Source organism: Lemur catta, chromosome 14, assembly GCF_020740605.2.
Source record: "Lemur catta isolate mLemCat1 chromosome 14, mLemCat1.pri, whole genome shotgun sequence".
Lineage (NCBI taxonomy): Eukaryota > Metazoa > Chordata > Mammalia > Primates > Lemuridae > Lemur > Lemur catta.
Window position 1 is genome coordinate 30,675,461 of NC_059141.1, and position 23,110 is coordinate 30,698,570.

Below are 23,110 nucleotides of genomic sequence, written 5' to 3' on the forward strand. Positions count from 1 at the left end.
GTGGGCCCGTGTTTGTGACAGCCCTGAGTTTCCCAACCACTGTGCAGGGGGCGAGCGTTGCCTGGCTGCCAGGATCTCAACCCTGACAGAAACCCATGACCATATTTGGGCTCCTTAACGCTCACTCCATCAATAGAAAATGCATCAGAGCCGCCAGGGAAGCAGCCACCGCCAGAGCAGAAGGCAGAAAGGAAGGGAGGGAGAGGAGAGGAAGAAAGAAGGGCAGACAGCCAGCAACAGACGGAGGGACATGCACTGAGTCCCAGGGAGAGACACACAGAGAGACAAGACCTACCTCCTGACAGGCACAAAGGAAATGAAACAGGGGGACAGCCAGGCAGACCAGAGTGAGCAGACAGAGAAAAGAGAATGCAAGGAAAGAAGAGGGAGAGATAGAAAGAGACCTGAAATTAACATCCATGTATCTAGATATACATAAGAGTGTGTGTGTGTGTGTATTCAGTCCATTCACACACCAAAAAAATTCACTGGCCAATGGCTTAGGTAGTAGGGTCCCCTCTTCCCACAGAGTTTGGAGGTATTTGTTTGGTTCAGATGTAGAACATAAGTTACCAGTGAGCTCAACAACATCAACTCCCTTTCAAGAATGGGGATCCTGCCTCAGTGTGTCTGACAAAGGATCAAGAAGAAAAAACCCTCTTTGCTTGGAAAACTATTTACCCAGCATTTCTAACCAATTCATTGTGTCTAATTTATCCTTTTCAGAATAAAACACTTCTAGATTAGTACTTACTAGTTTTCAGTTTCCATGTAATATCAACTCAGATTATGTCCTCTAGAAAGATATCATTTAGAAACCTAGGTCCCAGTTCATTCCTTCCCCATCATTGGCCACCTGGCCCCTTCTCTCCACTAACCCAATACCTGCTGGAGAAGATGAGATCTGTTTAAGAATGGAGAACTTTAGTGCCTTACTTTTTCTAAAAATTTCATCTCACCTGTGAGAAGCTCTAAGTTGCATCCTCACTCTCTTGCCTAAAATGCAGTAGATATGAGTTGAAATGAAAGAACTGGTTTTCTTTCTGTCTTTATTTCCATTTCTGGCAGGAAGGAGTTCAGTTTTCTGGCACAAATTTCTTTCCTGGATTCATGCCCACAGTCCTGGAAGAGTTTAGCTATCAATCCCCTAAAGTTTGATTGATTTGTCATTTTCTGACACTGGAATGAGTTTGTTAGAGGAAATTTATGAACACATTACCCTAACTCTGTGGTTCCCCGTCCCCCACCGCGATGCATCACTGCCTGAGCTGCCTGAGCTCCGCCTCCCTTCACCCCTCCTCTGCCTTGGAAAAATTGTCTTCTGTGAAACTGGGGAACCAGGCTGCACAGCAGGAGGTGAGTGAAGGACGCTTCATCTGTATTTACAGCTGCTCCATTCCCCATTGCTGGCATCATGGCATAAACTCATAAGCTCCACCTCCTCCCACCCCCCCACCATCCGAGGAAAAATTGTCTTCCATGAAACCCGTCCCTGGTGCCAAGAAGGTTGGGGACTGATGCTAACTGGCAAGAGCCTGAGTGCTGAGGATTTCCTGAAGAGACACTCCAAGAACCTTCTGTGACTTTTTGTTTTTCCCTAGGATGTGGTGTGATTTTTATGGTCTATTTGTTATAATGCTTCCCTGATGTAAAATACTCATGCAGCATAAATAACCTCTCCCTGAAATACTTTGGATCTTTCCAATCTGGAAGTCTGAGCATAAGCTCCCTGCCTTAAATACACTGCAGACAAATTATCCACTGGAAGAGATAGCAAGTTCCTATCGGGCCAAAACAGTACTTTTTACTATATTTACCCATTCTTAGCATGCCTAAGTACACAGATTTGGTATTTATATATTTTGATGCCATGTTATTTATTGCACAAAAATTAATTATTGGTATAACTACTTGTTGGATCTTGTTCATTCTTCTTTTTTCCATTTAGTGCTTTTGCTTTGAATTTTGTTTTGTCTGGTACTAATAATATTGCCCCTTGTGCATATTTTGGTAGCATTTATGTGGTATTTCTTTGTCCATCCTTTATTTTCAACCTCCCAGTATTATTCTGGTATATCTCTTATAAATAGCATATAGCTAGATTTTTATTGCTTTACACTATGTAAGAGTATCCCAGCTACTCAGGAGGCTGAGGCAGGAGGATTGCTTGAGCCCCGGAGTTTGAGTCCAGCCTGGTCAACATAGTGAAACCCTGTCTTTAAAGGAAAAAAAAAAAGTACTTTTTTTTAAAGAAAATCCATTTTTAAAAAAATTTTTAGAGTTCCAGTTTCTTCCCCTCATCAAATTTACCATCTTAGCCATTTTTAAATATATAGTTCAGTGCTATTAAATGCATCCATAATGTGCAACCATCACTACCATCCATCTCCGTAACTCTTTTCACCTTGTAAAACTGAAACTCTATACTCATTAATAACTCCCTATTTCTCCCTCTCTCCAGCCTCTGGCAACCATCATTCTATTTCTGTTCCTATGATTTTGAATACCCTAAGTACCTCATATGAGTGCAATCATAAGGTAGTAGTGTTTTGGCTTATTTTGCTTAGCATAATGTCCTCAAGATTCATCCAGGCTGTAGCATATGTCAGAATTTCCTTCCTTGTTAAGGCTGAATAATATTGCATTGTATGTATATACCACATTTTGATTATCCACTCACAGACACTTGGGTTGCTTCCACATTTTAGCTATTGTGAATAATGCTGCTATGAACACGGGTGTGCGAGTATCTGTTTAAGACCCTGCCTTCTTTTGGGTAAACACCCAGAATTGGAATTGCTGGATCTTAAGAGTATCTAGTTTTTAAAAGAGGCATTTAACTCATTTATATTTATTGATTTGGATATATTCCTGCCACTCAGTTGATTTCATATTTTATACCCATTTATTTACTATTTTGTTCAGCAAATATTTTCTTCACTTTTTGGTCATCTCTCAGATATAGGGTCTTTGCCAATTGCAGATGAGTTGTGGTTGTAACCATAGTGATGTTGATGAATAACAGAAGTGCACTTTGTGATACAATGTCTTAAAAAAATAAATATTGGTCTTGAACTTAACAATGTCAGAACTTTGGAAAGCTTCTTGACAGTGATTGCCCATGGGGTCATGCCTAGTTGTGATAGGATTTAACTGCAATAAAAGTGCTGTGGACTTGGGTCTTGACTTTGAATTGGCAACCCCACACACACACATACACTCGTGCTGTGTGACCTTGGATATTTAATTAACCTCTGCACCTACTGATTTCCTCATTTTTAAAAGTACGAGAGTGATTGAGGGGATTAACTGGAACAACATGGGAAAGCACTTTCCACAATTCTAGGCTTATTGCAGAGTCTTAACGATGTCTATATAAAAATAAAACATCTCTCTTGGTTTGTGGTTCGTTTCCTTTTCAGAGCTGGGGTCGGGTTGGTATGCAGGAAAAGAAGGCATGTGAGCTATGTTATCTGCTTGTCATCACAAGAGGAACCAAGTGGCAGGCCATGGATTGAGGCACATCCGGAGCACTGGGTGGGCCTTGGAATTCCACAGTGAAGACTCCTAGATAAGGAAATGCCAAGGGTGGGGGCTGCCGAATGGAGCTTGACCAACCACAGGTTCTATGGGAAGAGAGATGAGAAGGGAATGTGGCTTCCTGAGCCACCAAATAAGGAAGGACATCATCTTTCTTCCCTTCATCCCAGTGTGGATGTCAGCAACCAGAGTCACTCACGCCGCACCATCTCGCTGCCCACTGATTGTGATTTTGAAAGGACCTAGGACAAGCACTGGGCAAAGTGGTACATTAGGAAACGCTTATGGACAAATCAAACATTCCTTTAATTTTTTGATATGATTTCTACCCTCTTTTTTATTTCCCCCTTTCCTTCTTTTGCCACACATAATTTATCTAGAAAAGAAGACAGCTGCCTTGAAGGCAGGTTGCTTTAAACATCCCAGAGGAGTTCCTGGGATCACAGCCTGCCCCGCCCAGTGTGATGTGTCCAGGTTGGTGGTTCTGATCTGTTACTAACCCAAACTGACTCCTCAGGGAGCCGTTCAGTTGTGCCTCCAGAGGTCCTTACCGTGCCAAACATTCCTTTTCGGGGAGAGGACGTTTTCATCCCCTGGTAAACAATCCCCAGCCTGCACAGAGCAGGGAAGGGTGCCTGTCCCTCTCCTGCTCTCCACTTAGTCCTGAGCTGATTCCAACCACAGAGGCGTCAGTCTGCTCTATAAATTCCTTTGTGAAACCTGAGAGCCTCGGCTCCTCCGAAGGAGAGCAAAGATCTTGGAGGGGCTACAGTTTCCCTCCTTTCTAAAAGATCTGCTTGTGTTGGCAGCAGAAGAGTCTGTTTTTGCAAACAGCCTCTTCCCTTTCTTATGTGAATTCAGTTTAGAAAGCACTGCCAGGCTCCTTCTCAGTGGGAGAGGCAAGATCCTTCCCTTGCAGGTCTACACAGGAAAGAAACGACATGCCTGGGGGTGGGTGGGGGAAGGGGGGATTTTTTTAGTTAAAAGGGTCTGAGCCTCTCTCTCAGCCAGTCACTACTAGAAGGGGCATCGCTCCACAATCAGCCCTCAGCCCTGGGGTGGAGGCAGGGGCCAGCCAGCCCGAGCTTCACAGACCAAAGCTTCAATCACTGTGGGTTTTAAAATGGGAGTAGGGGAGGGAGGAAGAAGGGAAGGAAAGAAGGAATGAAGGCAGGAAGGAAGAAGGGAGGGAAGGAGGAAAGAAAAGAGACATTGAAAGAAAGTGAGACAAGAGAGAAAAAGAGGAGGAAAGAAAGAAAAAGAAAGAAATCTTTAGCTCCTTGGCCTTCAGCTGAGCCTCGATGGGCACATCATGGAATTCACCACCGCCCTGGTACCCTCCTCCTCCATCAACCTCCTGGGGCATTTTTCCTTTATTCATATTTTAGCCATTTCTTAACATTTATGTTTCCTTAACCCTGGAATTTGGAAATGAGGTAATCTTTTTCAAACAATGTATAGTTTAGGTGGCATTAAAGGAGATAAAATGATGAAAGAAGCCAGCTCTTGCTGTTGTTGTAAAACTTTCAGTTTTACCATTTGCATCCTAATGTAGAGTGGGGTCTAATGGATCCCATGATCCCAGAGGTTTCACAGTGGTGCAGGAATGCATGGGGTGGCTAAGCCAGGGGGTGCTGGCTGATGAGTATTTTTATACTCTCATCAGAAACATCTCTATGCCACGTCCAGTCCGATGGTGGCAGGTGGGGAGAAAGCAGGTCACGGGTGAGCCACTCTGGCTGAGTGAGGCTTCTTTCCCCAACCTTCTGCCCAACTGGCAGCACCAAAAGTGGATGCAGCTGAGAGAGCACTGCCCACAGGAGCCTTCTCTGCAGCATTCCTGTGGCTCTGGGGGAGCCTTGCAAAAATGCTGACAGTTAGGGCGGTGCAGTGCGGAGACTCGCCCACTCCTTGGCTCCTGCCCCTCCCTCCGACCCAGAGCTGGGGCTGCCTTCTCTTTTGTTATTCACTAAATATGTGTTTGTGAGTGCCTACTGTGTGCCAGGACTGCTGTAAGGCTTGATGTCCATCACGGGGAGAAACAAACATCTCTTGCTGGCTGGAATTTATGTTCTAGGGGTTCCTATTTTACTAAAACATTTTGTTAATTTTGAAATATGTAGAAAGTTGAAAGAATAGTACAATGAGCAGCTGTATATTCTTACTTAGATTCATCAGTTGTTAATATTGTACAGTTGCGCTCTCTCATGCTTGCTTTTTCCTTTCTTTCCAGACACACGCGCGCACACACACACACACACACACACACACTCTTTTTGGCTGAACCATTTCAAAGCATAACACCTCATTCCTAAATACTTCAGAATACATCTAAAAATAATGACGTCCTCCTACATTACCACAAAACCATCATTACACATAAGAAAACTATCATTAAATCAAGAATATTGTCTAACATACCATCCATATTTCTCCAACTGTCCCAAAAATGTCTTTTATGGCTTTTGTGTTTTAAATTACAGGATCCAACCAAGGTTCATGCTCTTTAGTTTCTTTTAATCTAGAACAATCCCTCACTTTTTTGTTTTGTTTTTCTAGTCATTGACATTTTTGAAGAGCTCGAGCTAGTTGCCTTGTTGAATGTCCTGCATTCTGGGTTTGTCTGAATGTTATCTCATGACTGGGTTCAGGTTGAACATTTTGGGCAAGAATGTTACAAAAGTGATGGTGCGTACTGTATTTCTTATTGCAGCACTTCAGGAAATGCATAATGTCATGTTGTCCCACAGGAACAGGCTAAACACGCATTGAATGACTAAATAGTATCTATGTATGTAAACTCTTCAGGTGTCACTTGCTCCATTGTGTATAATTAGGGGATGGAATTAGACAATATTAAAGCCCTTTGTATGTTCCAAAAGTCTGTGTTCTGAAGAGCTTAACAATACCTAGTTATGTAAAGGATTTTCAACCAGTGGAAGGAGGTAGTTCAATTCATGTAAGATTTCAATGGTAGGAACTTTGCCTTTTAGGTTTTTTCCCCCTTACCTAGCAGAAGTCATTGTAAAGAGTGCTCCATAAATGCTTTTGGTGATGATCATTCCTGAAGCTAGAATCAGATAAACAGACAAAACTGCCAAGATCTAGGTAAACCATAAGAAACTGTGTTGTAGCAAGACTTTAAGCATCGGGATATTGTCAAAAAGAGGTTTTAGTCTTTAACTTAAGAGGGTCCTACCTGCCTGAGCCTGGCCCTTCCTGATGGCTGGGGAACGGATTTGATGACCATTCGGTGTTCTACTGGCCCTAAATTTCTCTGATGCCCAAAGAATTCATAATGTCCTGCAGCATTTTCTCTTTTATTAGGAAACTCCAAACTACACCAAGAAAACATTTTTCCAATACTCATGCTAGAAGTCAGAAATTGCAATTTAAAAATAATTCTCCTCTGCTTTAATAAATGGTTAAAAAGGTTAAATGGATTTTCTTTCTATGCTTGCAATCATAAAAGCACTTATCTCTCACCCCAAGTGTATGTCCTCTGTAATTGGGTGTGAAGTAATTCCAAAGTTGCATCAAAATCTTTTCAGAGCGTTACTATGACAATCGAACTTCTTTTCTAAAAAAAAAAAGAAAATCACTTCAATGCAAACTCTCCATCATCCCACCGTCCATTGAGTGAAATTTCATCTCATGAAGTAACTTTTGCTTTTCAGAAAGTTGAGGGGTGGGAGAAGGAGTCATTATGCATTCACATTTCAACTGATTCTCCACCCACACCCATTCTTCTCAAAGTTATAATAGACAGTCCAGTCATCCTTATCACAGTCTCAAAATGTTGACTGTTAAAGGCTCTGCCTGGCTAAGGTGCGAGAATTAGTGTAGCAGGCCTACACAAGAACCCATTGTTAAGGGAAATAAGAATTTAAAAGACAGTCACTGACAGCCCTTCCTGACCACTTATCACTACGTTTTCTATAGGGGCAGCCCCGAGAGCCTGGTCTGGGATTCTAGGGAGGAAAGGAGGAGGGAGGAGGCCTTATCAAAATCTCTAAGATCTTGGGAAGTTTGGAAAAGCATATTCAAAATTGCCATTCCTTTGATCTCATTTTGGCCCCAAGTTGATCTTGAAATTCTACTCATGTTAACAGAAGGTATGAGATTTTTATGTTTATCAACTGGGGGCATGTCTTAAAGATAGTTGAAATATTCTGTGCTAGTGAAAGGTTTATGGACCATTTCCTATTTCAGAGGCATTGCAGAATCAACTTTGCTCTTTGCACATGATGCTGAAGTTATGAATGTTTATTCCTACCTTTTGACTCAGTGATTTTGTAACAGGGGATTGCAGGGCGGTGGGGCAGGGGGCCAGGGGGGCAGGGGAACACTGCCAATTTTCTGACCCCCGGAGGCAGTGCCAGGAGATCCCCGGCAGCTCTGGCCCAGCTCAAGACCACTGTGGGGGGTGGTCTCAACAGATTATGGAGATGAAAGGATCAGAACCAACAACAGCAGTTGACAAAAATACCCTGAACCTGAGAACCCTTCCCTTTAAAAGCTCTGTATTTTCACTTATGGTAAAGGAAAAATTGGATTTTGGGATGATAGTCTGCCTTTTCCCCTCCCTTTGCAGGCAAAGAAATAAATCTCTTTCCTTCTCTTCAAATACTTGTCCTCATTCCTCTGGTTTGGCCTCATGGACGAGTGCCAAGCTTTCAGTAACAATTTGGAGACCTTAATATAACGTTAGGGCCCTAGGAATCATTTTGTTCAAAGTTCTCCTTTTATAACGAGGATTTGAGAGTGTAAGAGGTGAGAGGACTTCCTCAAGTGCACACAGGGCAAAGCCAGGGTTAGAGGCAAGGTTCCCAATTCCTCACCCCATGCCCTTTTGTACCCACGCAGCTGGGGCCTTGCGTCACCGTCCTCAGCTTCGGGGCACAGAAGCTTGTTATATTGCCTGCAGTTTTCCTTAAATACTTACTCCATGAGGGCAGAGGCTTTTGTCTCTTTTGGCCATTAGTATATTATATCTCAGCTCTAGAAAAGTACCTGACACACAGTAGAGCAAAATAAATATTATATGAGCAAAGTTTATGTGTGTGTGTTTCCCATAGTCCTAGTATAGGCAAAGTCTTTAACAATCAAAGCTCCGGGACCAGGTGAAGGATAGCTTGACTGCCTACTAAAACTTCAAGAAAATACACACATATATTTACATACATATTCATTTAATTATATACTTCGGAGTGGTATTCTCAATGCTGGGTGGAAATTAGAATCAGCTGGAAAATTTTCAAAAATGCCAGTTTTGAAAATACCTGCACCATAGAGCAGAGAGTTGGATTTCATTTACTTGGGTTGAAGCCTGGACGTCAGCATTTTTTAAAAGCTTCACAGACAATTCTACGATGTACTCAGCCTTGAGAACCACTGCTCTAAGAAATTTCAGTTCACACCTGAGAAGCCCTAACTAGGAGATTACATTTGTTGGGGTTAGCATTTGATAAACACAAAAGAGCTGCTCCCACTCCAGAGGAGGCAACCACAAACACTTTAACTATCTTTACTGCTGGTTAGCATTAAAGGATTATTTGTTAATTAGCATTAGAAATGTTACAAAGGAGAATTTGAGATAGCAGTTTAGCTAGAAAGGAATATAAGAATGGTGCAGGGTCTCAGCTAAATACTTATTTGGCCCCACTATGTGTCAGGCACTTCCATGCCCTTTGGAGTCTTAGACTTATATGACGATAGGTGCTAGAACGTTACCAGATCTTGGGTTTGGCCATACATGGAGGGCTCTTTAGTCTGAGGAGACTAGAAAATTAGCTGAAATCTGCTGCTAGAATGTGGTTTCATTTGCTTCAAGTGAACCTTTTATGCTGGACACCATCCAAGGGCCTAAATGGAGAGAGGGCTGGGATTCACTGAGTTTACAGAACAGTCCACATGGCTGTTTGTGCCTTTTGGCTGACCTGGGTTTATATGCGTGGCAGAGTTTGTACCGAGACACTTTATTTTCTAGTAACAAGGCACGTGCTGTAAGGTGTAGGAGCGAGACAGCCTTCACCCACCTCTAACATCAGGAAGCTACTGAAATCTGTGAAAAGGAAACTTCTACTGTGGGTGGTCCAGTTGTCTTAGGGCAGTTTGTGTGCACATTCCATCTAGAGCTCTGTGAAGAAGAACTTTAGTTTCTTGAGTCTGTTCTTTGAGAGGAGATGAAGGCAGATGCTATAATTCTGCTCAAAATGTCTCTAGTACTGTTCTTTTTATTCTTTTCTGGAGACAGAGTCTTATTCTGTTGCCTGGGCTAGAGTGCCGTGGCATCAGCCCAGCTCACTGCAGTCTACAACTCCTCGGCTCAAGCGATCCTCCTGCCTCAGCCTCCCGAGTAGCTGGGACTACAGGTGTGCATCACCATGCCCAGCTAATTTATTTCTATTTTTAGTCACTTGGCTCCATTTTGTCTATTTTTGGTAGAGATGGGGTCTCACTCTTGCTCAGGCTGGTCTTGAACTCCGGACCTCAAGCAATACTCCCACCTCGGCCTCCCAGAGAGCTAGGATTACAGACGTGAGCCACCATGCCCGGCCCTTTTCTCCTTTTTAAATACAGGTGATTCCGTTCCTGGTTGGCAGGGGCGGGGAAACAACCTCTAGCCTGTTTGCTTCCCTGTTACGACCTCCCTTTGGCATTTTTGAACGTGTGACTGAGCCATGGCTCTGCCGTGAGGACACTTGGATTCCCGGTCAGGCTAAGTCAGCTGCTTCTCTGGGCCAAGGAAGGTGAGTCACAGCTGGGACTGGGCAGGCTATTAAGAGGGATGGCAAAATGGCAATTATGACAGTGGAATGAGGCTTCCAAGTCAGAATCTGGCTGCAGCCCTTGGAGCGCTTCCTTTTAGTATCAAGGTGGATGTTCTAAGGACAAGGAGTGTTAATAACAATAAAATTTTATGTGCCATAAAATGTCTTTGATTGTAGCAAATAAAACCGACTGTTTTGAAAAACAGCCTACATGTCCACAAAGAAGAAATGGTTAAATGAGAGATGGTATGTCCACACGTGGAAATCCATGCAGTTGTTTAAAATGATGAGATAGATTTGTTTGTGCTGACAGAAGAGGCTCTCCAAGACATGTTACTGAGTGAAAAAAAAAATCAAGTATCAAATGAACACTCAGTAAGACCTCAAGTAAGCAACATTTTCTTTGTGTCATTTTAATGTTTAACAATAATATGCATATTACTTATAAAGTTAAAATATAAGAAAAATGAAAAGTCTGGGTAGAAGTAGAATGTCTTAAATTTCATACTTTATAAAGAAAGACAAAATTGCCCTTGGAGCTGAGCTATGGCACGTGAACCCTGGTGGTGTCTGGGCACCTCTTTCAATCCCTGGGTGGCTGCAGTAAATGCTTTAAGCCCTACTTCTCTGCTTCTTACTTTCTCCAGCTATAAACAGGGTTATAATTTTGGTCACATTTCATATCATCCATCCAAATGAATAAATCCTGAGGAGGAGGAGAAAGGCTCATGAGGTAACACTGGCAGAGCTCAGGGGTCATTCTTCATTCTGGTCACAGAGGGTTGACATTAGGTTGCTTAATGTTTGCTGAACCAACTAGGAGCTTTGTTGTTTTAATTCATCCTAGTAAGGAAAGGTTATGTCCAGTATGAGGCTATGATAAAGCCAATTATACAAATAGCAGAATTTCCCCCACTAGGTGAACTTTTATGGGAAGGAAGCTCCTTAAAAACAAATGACAGAAAACTCTCCTCCAGTTAAGAAGTTTTGTTCTCAATTTTGATGAATGAGGATGATTTGAAAATACAGTTTTGTTTTATGTGTTATTAAGGAGGTAAATGTATCCAGAATCTCTTCTTGAAAAGCAGATCCTCTTGTGTTTTGTTAGGACAGACTGGATCAGCATGGGAAAAGGTTGGCCTGACAGTGATTTCTCCAGCCCTAAAATCCACACATCCACTCAGCTCACTCCTTTGAAGTTCATCCCATTCTATCAATCCTTCTTGAAGTGTCATCCTCCACCACAAAGTTTTCTTTAAGACTCCCCAGAGCCTCTCGTATAGAATCAGCCAGGTTTGAGGGGCTAATTAAATGATTGGAGGAAGGAAAGGGCTTGGTAAGCCTCCCTGCCCACTGTCACTTGCATTCTCTGAGGTGATCTGAACACTGCAGAGTCTTTTAATCAGTTTTTGTTGCATCCTGAGTGGGTCTAGATGAGACCTGCCCTAAGAAATCTGCTCTGGGCTCAGTGATTCTCTGCTTCTGTTGCATGGAATCAAAACTCTTCCAACCTAGATCCACCAACTGGCTGTGTGTCTGCAACAAGTTATTTCACAGTTCTGCGCCTCAGCATCCTTTCTGTGAAATGAGAGCATTGGTCTTGCTTCAACTTTGAGGGCACGGACAGCTCTGAGATTCCATATTCAAGGTCCTTTCACAACCCAAGACTCTTCCCCAAAGATATTCCCTCAGTTTGGGTCAGGCCTGGAACAAGAAAGCATAAGAAATGGTAGGAAAAGCTTCCACGACTACTCAAGTAGACAGAGACCAAAGAAAATAGCGATAACTGTGTCCACCTCAAAGAAGAGACCAGATGATTTCCCTTTTAGGATAGACCATTATGAGAACAGAATGTGAGATACAGGAGTGATTGGGAGGCTCCCTCTTTGTCAGTGTTTTGGCTTTGGGGAGGGGTCAGTGTCTCATTGTGAAAGTTCCAGAAACACCATCCACCAGCTTATCATTTCAAGGGAGGAAGATGAGAATAGCAGCCATGTTTGTTGAGTGGGTGAGTTTGAGGAGAGATAGACACAAAAAGGTCAAATACAACATCCTAATTAACACTCCCCTCCATTAAAACTTCCCACTCTCATTCTTCCCTCCTTTCTTTTACTGAAAAAAAAATAAGGTTTTATTTATTTTTTACTTTTTTGAGACAGGGTCTCGCTCTTTTGCCCTGGCTGGAGTGCAGTGGCATAATCATAGCTCACAGCAACCTCAAACTCCTGGGCTCAAGCAATCCGCCTGCCTCAGCCTCCTAGGTAGCTGGGACTACAGGAGTGCACCACCATACACAGCTAAGTTTTCTATTTTTTTGTAGAGACAGGGTCTTGCTCTTGCTCAGGATGGTCTTGAACTTCTAGCCTCAAGCGATTTTCCTGCCTCAGCCTTCCAAAGGCTAGGATTACAGGCGTGAGCCACCATGCCTGGTCAAAAATAAAGTTTTAAATGGCTTGAAGATTGAAACCCAAGTTTTTCCTGAACTATAGAAAGACCTAAATATTTTTACATGATTTAACACCTCAGAGATGAGAAACCAAAACAGAGGTCTTTTCCAACCCTTCCCAAAGCAAAGCTCATTACACCTTTGGCAATGGGTCTCAAATCTCCATGCACCAGAATCATCTGGGTGCTTTGAAAACTCAAGGTGATTCCCAGGAATCCCCATAAACTGCTTCAGAATCCCCTAGAGTGGGGCCCAGGGATCTGCATTTTGGACAAACTCGAGCAGGTGATTCTTTCCCCCACAGCATTTGAGATCTTTGTCTTAGTGACCTAATCAGGGAGGGTCATGCTGTCGCTAATAATTGGTCTCATATAATCTATCTCTTGAGCACTCTGATCCATTTTGAAGAAAAAATGCTCCAGTTAGTATGCTGTTTTAAAGCACACTAAGCATGTCATGTGCTAATTATGGCCAGTGACATCATAAAATAAAAGTGCATTACTGAGTCCTTTCAATTTCTTATAATGATGGTAAGGTGGCATGTCATGGGGCCTTTTTAGCCCCAGTCATCACTCCAGAGAATTCCAAACAGATATAGACAAGCACCCTTAGAGCCCCAATCCTTTCCTCTGGGGCTGTTTACCCACTGGAATAGGATGTCCTGAGGCAAACTGCCCCCAAGTGAAGTGTTGATAAGTCTGGTTATCAGAAAGATATTACTGGGAGTGTGATATGCAGGTCATTTTCTTGATATGTTAGTCATATGAAAGCTGACAAAGAAGGGAAAAGGGCAATGATATGGTGCAATATCAACAGACAGCTGTCTCCTGCCTTCTCGATAAATAGGATGGCTTGCATTGCTGAGCGGTGTGGTCACTGCCAAAGGAATGGCCCTCTCACATTTCTTCCTGATTCACATATTCAGCGGTGTTAGCTTGTCATCCCCTCCCTCTTTGGCTTCCCAGACACTGAGTCTGGAATGAAAATTCACCTGCTTCTGAGTTGGCTGCTGGGAGGGGCAGGGGTGTTACTTGGGCTCCCAGGTTGGAAGATTATCTCACCCGGCCCAAGCTATATAAGCTGACCGGTGTGGAGAGCCTCCGCAGGGCTGACTCCAGGGGTTCCTTCCACAGGAGAAAAACACACAGACGTGCTGCACCCAACATGATGATGCTGAAAGTAGAAGAGCTGGTATGTAAGACACATGATTTTAACACAATGAAAACTGGTTCATCTTTGTTTTTTTTTTTATGTGAAAATTGAACTGTCCCCTTTTTCAAGGCATAATGCAAAGGAACTCTGAAAATGTCATATATGGGAAAAGGTTGGTCTATGTGATGAAATAAGTGAAACTGGAAAAAATAGAGCTGCCAGTAATGAATTCTCTGCATCTTTCCTGTTTGTTATCTTCTGCTTTGGTTTATTGTCAATACTATGGGGTGGAATCACAGGTAGTTATCAAAATGCCATAGCAAAGAAATGCTGTAGGGAAGAAATTTTGTTGCAAGAATGTCTGGAAACTTTACAACTGAAGGCCAAGAGTCATCAAGAGTACCTAAAATGAAGGAGTTTTCAATAATCAAAGGAGGTTTGTGATTTTCCTAGGACAGATGTGATTAAACAGAATAAAAGTAGATTTACATATGTCAACCTAACCTAAGTCTTGATTCAACCAAGAGAGTAGGGCAAGCACCTGAAGGTAATCCTGGGACACCTGTAGCTGCGAGTGGCAGCCCGAGATCTGAGAGCACACAGCACAGAGGCGGCTGCCCCCAGGGAGGAGAAAGGACCAAGGGCTCCTGCAGCATCCTCTGCAGAGAACCATCCCAGCAAGGGCCTCGCTGCTTCTGACGCTGTCACCTTCTCCCCTGTAGGTCACAGGGAAGAAGAACAGCAATGGGGAGGCAGGGGAATTCCTTCCTGAGGATTTCAGAGATGGAGAGTATGAAGCTGCTGTTACTTTAGAGAAGCAGGAAGATCTGAAGACACTGCCAGCCCACTCCTTGACCCTGGGGGAACAACAGTGGGAAAGGGAGAAACAACGAGAGGCAGAGGTGAGAACCTTCCGTGGGATCCACCAGTGGGAGGTTGGGGCTGGGGTAGGGCTGGAGGTGCCAGGGAGGAAGAGAAGAGAAAAGAGAAACAAAGGCAACCACTCCAAAGATATTTCTTTACCAAATTCTAACTCATAAAGAACCAACTTTTATGGAACAGGTTTTGGGAAATAATTCTTTGAAAAGACTATGACCTCTGGATTCTGAATCTATGATTTAATGTGTTATAACCATGTTTTGATTGAAACATACACTTGGAAAGATAAATGTGTCCAGTGAATTTCTGATGATATATACTGTGTAGTTAATCCCAAGCAAAGGAGAATTCTTTTTCTCATGGTTTGTGGTCCATGGATCGTTGTTTGACTCTGTCCACTATCTGTGTTGACAGAGTCTGTGCTTCTGGGTGAATTTTCCTCACTTACTAACACAGATAAAATGCATAGTAGTTAGCTGTAGTCCCTGGAAAGTCTATTTTAGAGGCCCTGTTTAGTGGGATACCTGAAGGAGAATGACACTGATATATCAGACCTTTATATTTATAATTAGATTCTTTGGGATTAAAAAATCTTTAATTTTTGAGCATGATAAAAAGAAGTCCTACAGAAATCTAGGGCTTGTTTATGGCATTAATTATAAAATCATCACTTAGAGACTAGATCGTGTCTCCAATTAGTCAAGGGCTGATTCTACAAGCAAGAGAAGTAAAGATGAAGGCAATTATCTGAGAATTAGACCCCTAAATAAATACTTGAATAAGAAATCACTAAATTGAAGTCGAAGATTTATTTTAAAAATTTTTAATTTTTTTTCTTTTGCTCAAACTGTTCACATACTTATCTCAGTCCTTGCAGATTTTGTTTAGATACCACCAGAGTGCTTGTCAGTGGAACTCAACATATTTTTGAAATACGGATTTCTTTTGTAGCTCAAAAAGAAAAAACTAGAACAAATATCAAAGCTTGAAAATTTAGAAGACCTTGAACTAATCATTCAACTGAAGAAAAGGAAAAAATACAAGAAAACGAAAGTTCCAGTTGTGAAGGAACCGGAACCCGAAATCATTGTAAGGGCTGCTTTGGTTTTGTAGTAATATATGTCCAGTGTTGTGTTCCAGGGAACAAATATCTGTGGAGGATTTGACTGAATGTTGGCAAGCTCACAGTAACGCTCATACTATTTTTTGGCTTTAGACAGAACCTGTAGATGTGCCTAGGTTTCTGAAGGCTGCTCTGGAGAATAAACTGCCAGTAGTAGAAAAATTCTTGTCAGACAAGAACAATCCAGATGTTTGTGATGAGGTAAGGCTCATACAAAGCACTGCAAAATCCAGCTCATTAATTTTATGTGTTTCTGGTTTACTGCAGCCTTGTTATATGATGCCAAAGTCTTTCCACCTGAAACAGTTTCCCCAGCTACTGCCACATGTGCCGGTAGCAGAATAGCAGAGTGCAGTGGTCCAAAAAACAAATACATAAATTCTGGGTTAGCGCTATGGACTGTATCATTTTTTGCGTTCATATACATCTGGCTGATTTTTCAGTTTATCTTTAACTTCTTAGTGCCTTGGGATAAGACTTTTAATAAGGGCCAAAAAGTCACCTTTGGAGAAATATAGTCTTGGCATCATCTTTGATTGGACCCAAATGTGTCAGCACTAGACAGGGAATCTGGAGACTGGAGTTCAAGTACCGGCTCTACCACTACTTGGCTATTTGTTTTTGAGCAGCTAATCTGCATTCTGTGGGCCTCAGTTTCCTTGTCTGTAAATGTAGGGCATTGGAGTAAATGCCTAGAGTTGTTCTAGCTCTAATAGCCTAATAGACTATATGACCATTTATATGACTATTTATATGACCATTCATATGAACAAAATTTAACAGAAGTCACTAATCCTTTTGTATTCTTCCCCCATGAATTGAAGGGGATCACTTCTGAAGTTGAACTAAAAATCAGTCTCCCATTCTCTTAAAAATAAATTGAAAGCTGGGCACAGTGGCACACACCTGTAGTCCCAGCTACCCAGGAAGCTGAGGTGAGAGGATCACTTGAGCCCAGGAGTTTGAGTCTACCCTGGGCAACATAGTGAGACCCAATCTCTAAAAAATATATGTGTGTGCATATCTATATATATTTATGAATTGAATACTTTTTGATATTCAACCTAGCAACAGTCCCAGATAGAAGAAAACTGTCTGATCTGAATAGCAAATAATATATGAACAAGGAAGTTTAAAATACAAGAAAGGGAAATGTTAGCATTTAGGTAGTTTTGAGATTTTAATTTCATATCCTTTAATATAGACCTTTGAGCACTTAGAGATTTATGTTGCAGGAAGCTCAAATCTTAGTTGCAGGAAAATTGTTCTAATAATTCTGCAATTTTAGTTAACTTTGACATTTCTAATTCATAAAGAAGCACTGGGGTTTCTATCAATCAGGTCATCAGAGTCCCCAGCTTAATACCTCTTAAAAGGATTTATGCACATTTTATATGCATTGCTATCTCTTATTTTAATCTCTATTCTGACAGTATAAGCGGACAGCTCTTCATAGAGCATGCTTGGAAGGACATTTGGCAATTGCGGAGAAGTTAATAGAAGCTGGAGCCCAGATCGAATTCCGTGATATGGTAAATATATTTCTTTTCTTGGAAATGAGCCAAAATAAGTAGACTACATGAAGCTCAAGAAAACCTCCAATGAAAAACTGGACTGATTGGATTGAAAATTGATCTGAGAGAACTAGGCAAAAGCTCATTTCTCCCTACAAAGGAAAGTTGGGAGATGAGACTAGGTCATGTAGAAAGTATTTTCCATACGTACTGAAAAGTAGGAAGTGAAAGCCGTTGAACAGAATTCAATATCCTCATCAGAGAGTTGGGTCATTCATTATCAAGTCAGTAGCACTACTGAGAAGTAATGCAGTCAACACTTGCCTTCCCACAGCTCTGTCCTTCCATTGTACACAGCAGCCTGCTTGTGGCCCCTCGGCTGCCAGCAATGTATAAGAATTCTCTAGCTGCATGCTTTATATGATAGATACCAATTGCCATCGATGAGATTTGGGGCTAGACTGCATACAAAATGAATTGCATCTATGGAAAATAGCTGCTATTCAGACCTCAGTAATTCAACCACTGTGATTTCTACAAAGACCAGTATACAGCATAATTTATGAACTGAAGATTGAGCTGGGAAAATGCTTTATGTATTTAAATGCAGCTCAATTTGACTTTATAACAAAGTGGAAAAGGGATATTGAAGAAATCAAAGGACTTGGCCAAAATTGAATCCAAAAAACAAACACACTGAAAAAAAATTAAAGAAACAAAAATAAAGTTCGCATGGAAAGACACTAAAATTCATGAGTGTGGGATTTGGAAGGCCAGGGGTACACCAACAGAGCAGTGAGGAGGGAGTGTCCAGTGCAGTACTTAGTGACTATGAGTGATGACAACTGAGGTTCAGAGGCGGTACTGGCATAAATGAGAGCAGAGAACCACCATGAGACGGGGAAAGTGCACCAGGGACCCCAGATGAGGTGTCAGATCTGGATTAAAATATTTCAGAAGGGACTACTTTTATTCTGCCAGAATTTTTAAATACATATGTCTAGAACTTTTGAGTATATTTAGCAAAGGTAGTTAAAAGTTCCAGGCAGATGTGGGTTTGAATATATATTCTGCCACTAATTGTGTTTTCTTGGGCAAGCAACTTGAGTTTTTTGATACCTGGTTTTTCTTGTCTGCAAAATAAGCACAGTAACACCTACCTCAAACATTGCTGGAAGGATCAAGGCATCTGAAGTGTATAGCAACACGTTGGTGTAAGGAAATTCTCAATAAATGGTTGTTCTTATTCTTCAAAAAAAATTATTAGCTTTATTAAGAGCTTCCTAATAATACACACACATGCACACAAATAAACACGTAAGTGCTTATACGCAGGCGCGAGGGCACACACAGATTCTCCCAGTCCCCCACAGTTTAGCCAAAACATTTGGCAAGAATCTTCAACTCCAATAGTTAGAATTGACAATCTAGATGGGGACACCCCAGTGTTATCACGGATGCCCTAGAACCAAGTACTAATTCCCCTGACAGCATTCTCCTTACATTGTCGTGTCCTTTACCTCCCCGGTACAGCTTGAATCCACAGCCATCCACTGGGCAAGCCGTGGAGGAAACCTGGATGTTTTAAAATTGTTGCTGAACAAAGGAGCAAAAATCAGCGCCCGAGATAAGGTATTACTCCCCCCGCCCCCACTCCCACCTCGCCACTGAAGTCATCTGGAAGTCCATGCAGCGTGCTGGCACCTAGTGGCCACTTCTCCCCTTCGCACGTGCCTGGGGTCTGGGACAGCCTCTGTCCTCACTCGCAGCGAGTCAGCAGAGCTTTCCAATTTTCCAGTTGCTCAGCACCGCGCTGCACGTGGCGGTGAGGACCGGCCACTACGAGTGTGCGGAGCATCTCATCGCCTGCGAGGCGGACCTCAACGCCAAAGACAGAGTGAGTAGCCGGGCGCGCGCGGGCCTCCTAAAGCCTCATCGCTTACTTATTTGGATTCACTCCCCCAAGCCAGGGTGCTCTTGCGGGACCCACTTCCTGCCTCAGACCCACCTTTATCCTGTTCACTCGCTTCCCTAGGAGGGAGATACCCCCTTGCATGACGCCGTCAGACTGAACCGTTACAAGATGATCCGACTCCTGATTATGTATGGCGCGGACCTCAACATCAAGAACTGTGTAAGTTCCGGAAACGAGGGGCACCGCTTGCGAGGTTTCTGATTTGCAGAAGCATTTCTTAAATACTTGAAAAGATTCCCACCATGGTAGTATTTTTTGGGGGGGGTCTTCTCATGGTGTAAATGCCCCTGCCCATTTCCTTAAGGATCCACTTAACCTTAGCAAAGACTCAGGTCACATGGTCAGAGATGGGGGAAGCCATAGTTACTGGCTATGACTTCTGTGCCAGATACAGTGCCTAATAAGTCTTTTAAAATTTGATCTTGAAAATAAAAGGTTAAAATTGCTCACCTTTACAAACACATATGTTGGAAGAGTCTGATCTGCCTTGGCCATTCCTGTCTGTGCAAGGCCTCGGGTAGTTAGGAATATAGACACTCACCCCATTCCTGAAATGATCTAAAATTCCAGAGGTCAGTGTAGCCGATCAATATCCAATCCGAGTAATTCAGAATGGCCCTTCCCTCCTGACACCATGAAATATAATTCCTTTCTTCCAGGGCTAGCCATCTTTTGCCTATATTTTTTCAGATAATTTCCATCCATTCTCCACTTTTGTTTGCACATCTCTCAAAATAATTTACTATATTTAGGCCCTGAAAATTCTTATATAAGTACATATTAATTTAACTTCATCTGTAAGCAGGGAACATAACCAACTTTTCCTCATGGTCTCAATTCCCAGACAAACATCATCTAATATAAGCTTGAAAAATATCACCCTGAAGAATGGGTGTAAATTACAGAAGTAATAATTTTGAAGAAGCTTTTGGAGAATCACTTTACAAAAAGTTGGGGGGGGAGGTAGGGAACAGTCATCTTATAAATGCAAACAATTTTCTCTCCTTATTTGTGTTACTGAAACTGAAAGGAATATTTTATCATTTAAAAAAATCTGGCTTGGTGGCAGGAGCAAAGAATGGTGATAAATGGAGATTGCTTGGGATGGGAAAGTGTTACCAATAGGGTTCCTTCATGCTAGATATTCGGATTGGTCTATATAATAATGTTTTTTAAACTATCAGAGAAAGAGTAGATGCAGTGAAATCTCCAAAGCTGCAGAATATATGAGAATTTTTTTTTCAGGCAGTGAGAAACTACCAGCAAAGATAAATAGCATGCAGATTTAGGAAGACTGTGTAAGTAGCCAGAAAATCAGGAGATAAATTTCAATGCAGAGGAATGCAAGGAATTTATGGAAGAATAGCCCAAAATACACAAGTAAGGCTCATAGCTCTGAATGATCAGTTAGACCTCAGCCTAAGGGCTTTGGAACTATTAATGTCATTGACCCAATGCATTGATGTTCCCCCAAATGACCAATAAGCTATTGATGCCATCTTGAAGGAGATTGGAAACAACATACAATATTCTATCACAGTCTCAAACTCTGTATTCATATGTACCGATATGTATTCCTCAAGAAAGATACTACAGAGGTGGAGAAGTTTCAAAATGAAAATTACAGGGCATTTAACTCAAATGCCCACAGAGGCCAGGCAGATCATGTAAATGACTTCATTGGTGGCCCTTCCCCAACCTAGTCCATTGTTGTCAGTCCCTCTGTGGAAACATGGGTACCATGTTGCCAACTCTTCTGATTTTTTCATAGCGTTCACAAACCCAGTTGGGAAATCTTTTGATTTCCGACTGTTACCAATTAATTCTAACCTAAAAAAAAAATCTAAGGTCTGTTTGGGTCAAAATAAAACAGATCTCTGGACTGATTTGCATTTCAAAGCTGCCAGTTTGCTATCTTTAGGTTAAACAGATACTTCTAAATGAATAGAGATGGAAAAATTTAGGACCTCTTATGTCTATAGACAAGAATTGAGAGGTGACATGGTTTTAATATTTTTAAATATCTTGAGACATGTGCCTAAAGGAAATCAAAATTTGGCCTCAAAAATATTTATTTGCACATGTCATTGACATCAACTCCAAGAAAAATAAATTTCCTGGGAGAATACAACGTAAATTCTGAGAAGTTATGAAAAATCTGCTCCCAGGAGCAGTAGTAGTACCCTAGCAGTACCTGCATACTTAAGCCAAGGTGTTAAAGCAGGTCAATTACCACCAGTTCTTGTCAGTCAAAGAACTATTTTCCAAATTGATAGGAACTGATTTTTAACCAAGAGGATACCACCACCTCCCAGTGCTCATTCCACAGGATACTGGAGATGGATGAAGGAATTTTTTGAATTTCAAAATGACTTGAGGGGTTCTTGTTACTTAGTGTCTAAGGACTAGTGATTTTACCAATACCTGGGATAGTCCCTCAGTGGGAAAAAAAAAAAATGCCAAAAGCATCCCTGTAAGAAACAGTGAAGGGCTGGCTTGAATATAAAGTGTGAATCACTCACAGTGGAAACCATAAAACACTTTGATAACATATACCAAACACCTATCTCTTACCTCATGAAACACACACAGATAATGTGAATTTACAGATGTCTCCCACCTGGAAGTCAAGTTTCCTCCTCTCTCTTGATTAGGCTGGGAAGACCCCGATGGATCTGGTGCTACACTGGCAGAATGGAACTAAAGCAATATTCGACAGCCTCAAAGAGAACTCCTACAAAACCTCTCGCATAGCTACATTCTAAGGGAAACGACAGACTTTGATCAGTAGCTGTTCACTCGCATTTTGAAGGCACAGCCCGCGAAAGAAGAGCAACTAGCCATAAAATCTAATTTCTGCTTATCAACATGTTGTGAAGATGTACCTAATGAAGTTTCGAGAAAGCACTTGGGTTATAGGTATTTAAATTTCTGTTAGCAAAACTCACTCCATTTATTTTTATTTACTCCTGTTTACTTATTTATTAACTTCTATGATACTGATATTCAGACCTTCCTAATCATCCATTTGGTGAGCAAAGCTTAATTTGTATAACACTTTCGGAGCCTTCCCATAGATAGCTCTTAAATCAGGTGAATGAGCAACGCTCTAAGTGCCTACTTGGGTGTCACTTCACTCAGGTAAGATATTTTAAGGTGTTTTTAAAAGACAAAGGTGATTATTGCAACCCTCTTTGCTCTTGAATTTTTAATGCCGAAGTTTGAATGAAGCAAGGGAAGGCATGTAGTGACAGGAAAGGAAACAATGGAATGAAAGTGATTCCGTGAGGACAGTGAAGTCAGCCATATTACCCCTGGGCCTGGTTTTGTTTTGTTTGTTACTAAGTCACACAGGGTACCCAGGTGAGGAGACGTAATGAGTTTAAGCACAGGGCAGTGGCGGGAGCAGCCAATGGGGCCAGGCAGAATTGAATTTGTTCAGAAAAGACAAAAGGAAATGCAAACTGTAAATGTATAAATGTATATTGTGTTGTATGTATATTTTATATTCATAATAAAAGCAAACAAACTCTAAGCCTCTTTCTAAGTCCTTCTATAAGTGTTGGGGGGACGTCCCATGTAGAAAAGGCCATTTAGGAAGTGTTCTTTTTCATCGTTTTTCAAGTTTTGCAGATTAGAAATATCCCGTATTTCTAACTGCACTGTCAATATTTAATGTGTATACAGATCACCTGAGGATCTTGTTAA

At 41.8% G+C, this 23,110-nt stretch overlaps 1 protein-coding gene and 1 long non-coding RNA gene across 3 annotated transcripts; both read left to right on the forward strand.

Moving 5' to 3' along the window:
* The first annotated feature begins 1,327 nt into the window (after positions 1 to 1,327).
* On the forward strand, positions 1,328 to 10,695 carry LOC123650415. The gene is made up of 3 exons (XR_006739339.1): positions 1,328 to 1,356; positions 10,123 to 10,292; positions 10,491 to 10,695. It is a non-coding gene; the product is annotated as an uncharacterized LOC123650415 (long non-coding RNA).
* Positions 10,696 to 13,679: 2,984 nt separating this feature from the next.
* On the forward strand, positions 13,680 to 22,855 carry ANKRD1 (ankyrin repeat domain 1). 2 transcript variants are annotated; one of them, XM_045569291.1, is made up of 9 exons: positions 13,680 to 13,950; positions 14,634 to 14,813; positions 15,742 to 15,879; positions 16,007 to 16,114; positions 17,347 to 17,445; positions 18,961 to 19,059; positions 19,226 to 19,324; positions 19,463 to 19,561; positions 22,057 to 22,855. In XM_045569291.1, the coding sequence occupies exons 1-9, from the start codon at positions 13,924 to 13,926 to the stop codon at positions 22,165 to 22,167; spliced, it is 960 nt and encodes a 319-aa protein (XP_045425247.1). In that variant the 5' UTR covers positions 13,680 to 13,923; the 3' UTR covers positions 22,168 to 22,855. The 2 variants fall into 2 exon arrangements, with proteins under 2 accessions (XP_045425247.1, XP_045425248.1); XM_045569292.1 differs by lacking the exon at positions 16,007 to 16,114 and having other exon boundaries at positions 13,728 to 13,950.
* Positions 22,856 to 23,110: the final 255 nt, after the last annotated feature.